Source organism: Trichechus manatus, unplaced genomic scaffold, assembly GCF_000243295.1.
Source record: "Trichechus manatus latirostris isolate Lorelei unplaced genomic scaffold, TriManLat1.0 scaffold00545, whole genome shotgun sequence".
Lineage (NCBI taxonomy): Eukaryota > Metazoa > Chordata > Mammalia > Sirenia > Trichechidae > Trichechus > Trichechus manatus.
The window spans coordinates 56216-57325 of NW_004444481.1; the positions used below are offsets into that span (position 1 = coordinate 56216).

At 28.9% G+C, this 1110-nt stretch overlaps 1 protein-coding gene across 1 annotated transcript in view; it reads right to left on the minus strand.

Moving 5' to 3' along the window:
- LOC111819412 (centrosomal protein of 290 kDa-like) overlaps window positions 1-1023 on the minus strand; it is a 4950-nt gene extending 3927 nt beyond the window's left edge. The window contains exon 1 of the mRNA XM_023725869.1: window positions 640-1023. Within this exon, the coding sequence (XP_023581637.1) occupies window positions 640-777 (138 nt within the window). The 5' untranslated portion in view covers window positions 778-1023. The remainder of the gene's footprint in view (window positions 1-639) is intronic.
- Between the last annotated feature and the right edge of the window lie 87 nt (window positions 1024-1110).

Consider the following 1110-nt stretch of genomic DNA (forward strand, 5'->3'; position numbering starts at 1 on the left):
ACTGACAGCTACCATGACTGGATCATCTTCTTCGTTTTTCACTTTTAAAAGTTCTGTGAGCTCCTGCACCTAAAAAGCAATAATCAGTTTAAGAAATGTTGCAAATTGGTGCAATATATACATACTTATCACACACATATTCACATATATATTACATACTCATATTCATTATTAGTTTTGTAGCAAGAGGTGACATTTAATGGTTTCTGCATAGAGTTGCATGATCGTTTTCCATTACTAGAGAATTATATTTTTAAATATTATTCTATTTTTAAATAAGTTCAATTCTATGTAAATAAATTGGTTTCTATATTAATACTGAATTTATTTTAAGGTATAAATTAAACTTTATGGTCCACAGGACTTCCAAGTCTCTTTAATGGAAAATCCCCATAGTTACTAGCTCTACAGGACTACTGTCCACACATTAATTCAAGTATATAACCTAGATAGCAGGAATTATGAGGTGTGTGAGGGGATTACAGAAACACATTTGGACAAATCTACCAGTACAGCAACATACTGTAGTATTAAGACACAAAAATTTATATCCTAAAAAGTTACTTTCTAGCTTCAAATAAATAGTAATGAGACCATATGAAATCTGTGTAAATAAACTATTCTAACAGTAACTCTTACTTGAAGTCGATAATGTTCATTTTCTTTTTTTAACTGATCCATTACATTATCTGTCTGATGCACAATAGCTTTCATTCTATTATAGTCATCAGTCATCTTCTCCATTTCCTGTACAGACTCTTCTAGATTTTTTCTCATTTCTTGATTCTGAACTTCAATTTTCTCATTAGCTTCTGTTAAAGTCTAAGAAAGTTAAAGATGGTTAAAAGAAATTTTTTTAAGAATCTGAACTTTAAGCTAAATGAAAAATAAATGGAGTCATAAGCTCCCCCTGCATAGCAGAGAGAATTTTTTATACACCTTTAGTATCAATTAGTATTGACCAATTAAATCAAACTAAATATCAAGAAAATTTCACACAAAAATCTCTATTCTTTTTAAACTATGCCCAAGACAAGCACATATAAAAAGAATGAATAATGAATTACAACTTCAAAGATGCAATTTATTTCATATTTTATTAGTACATAG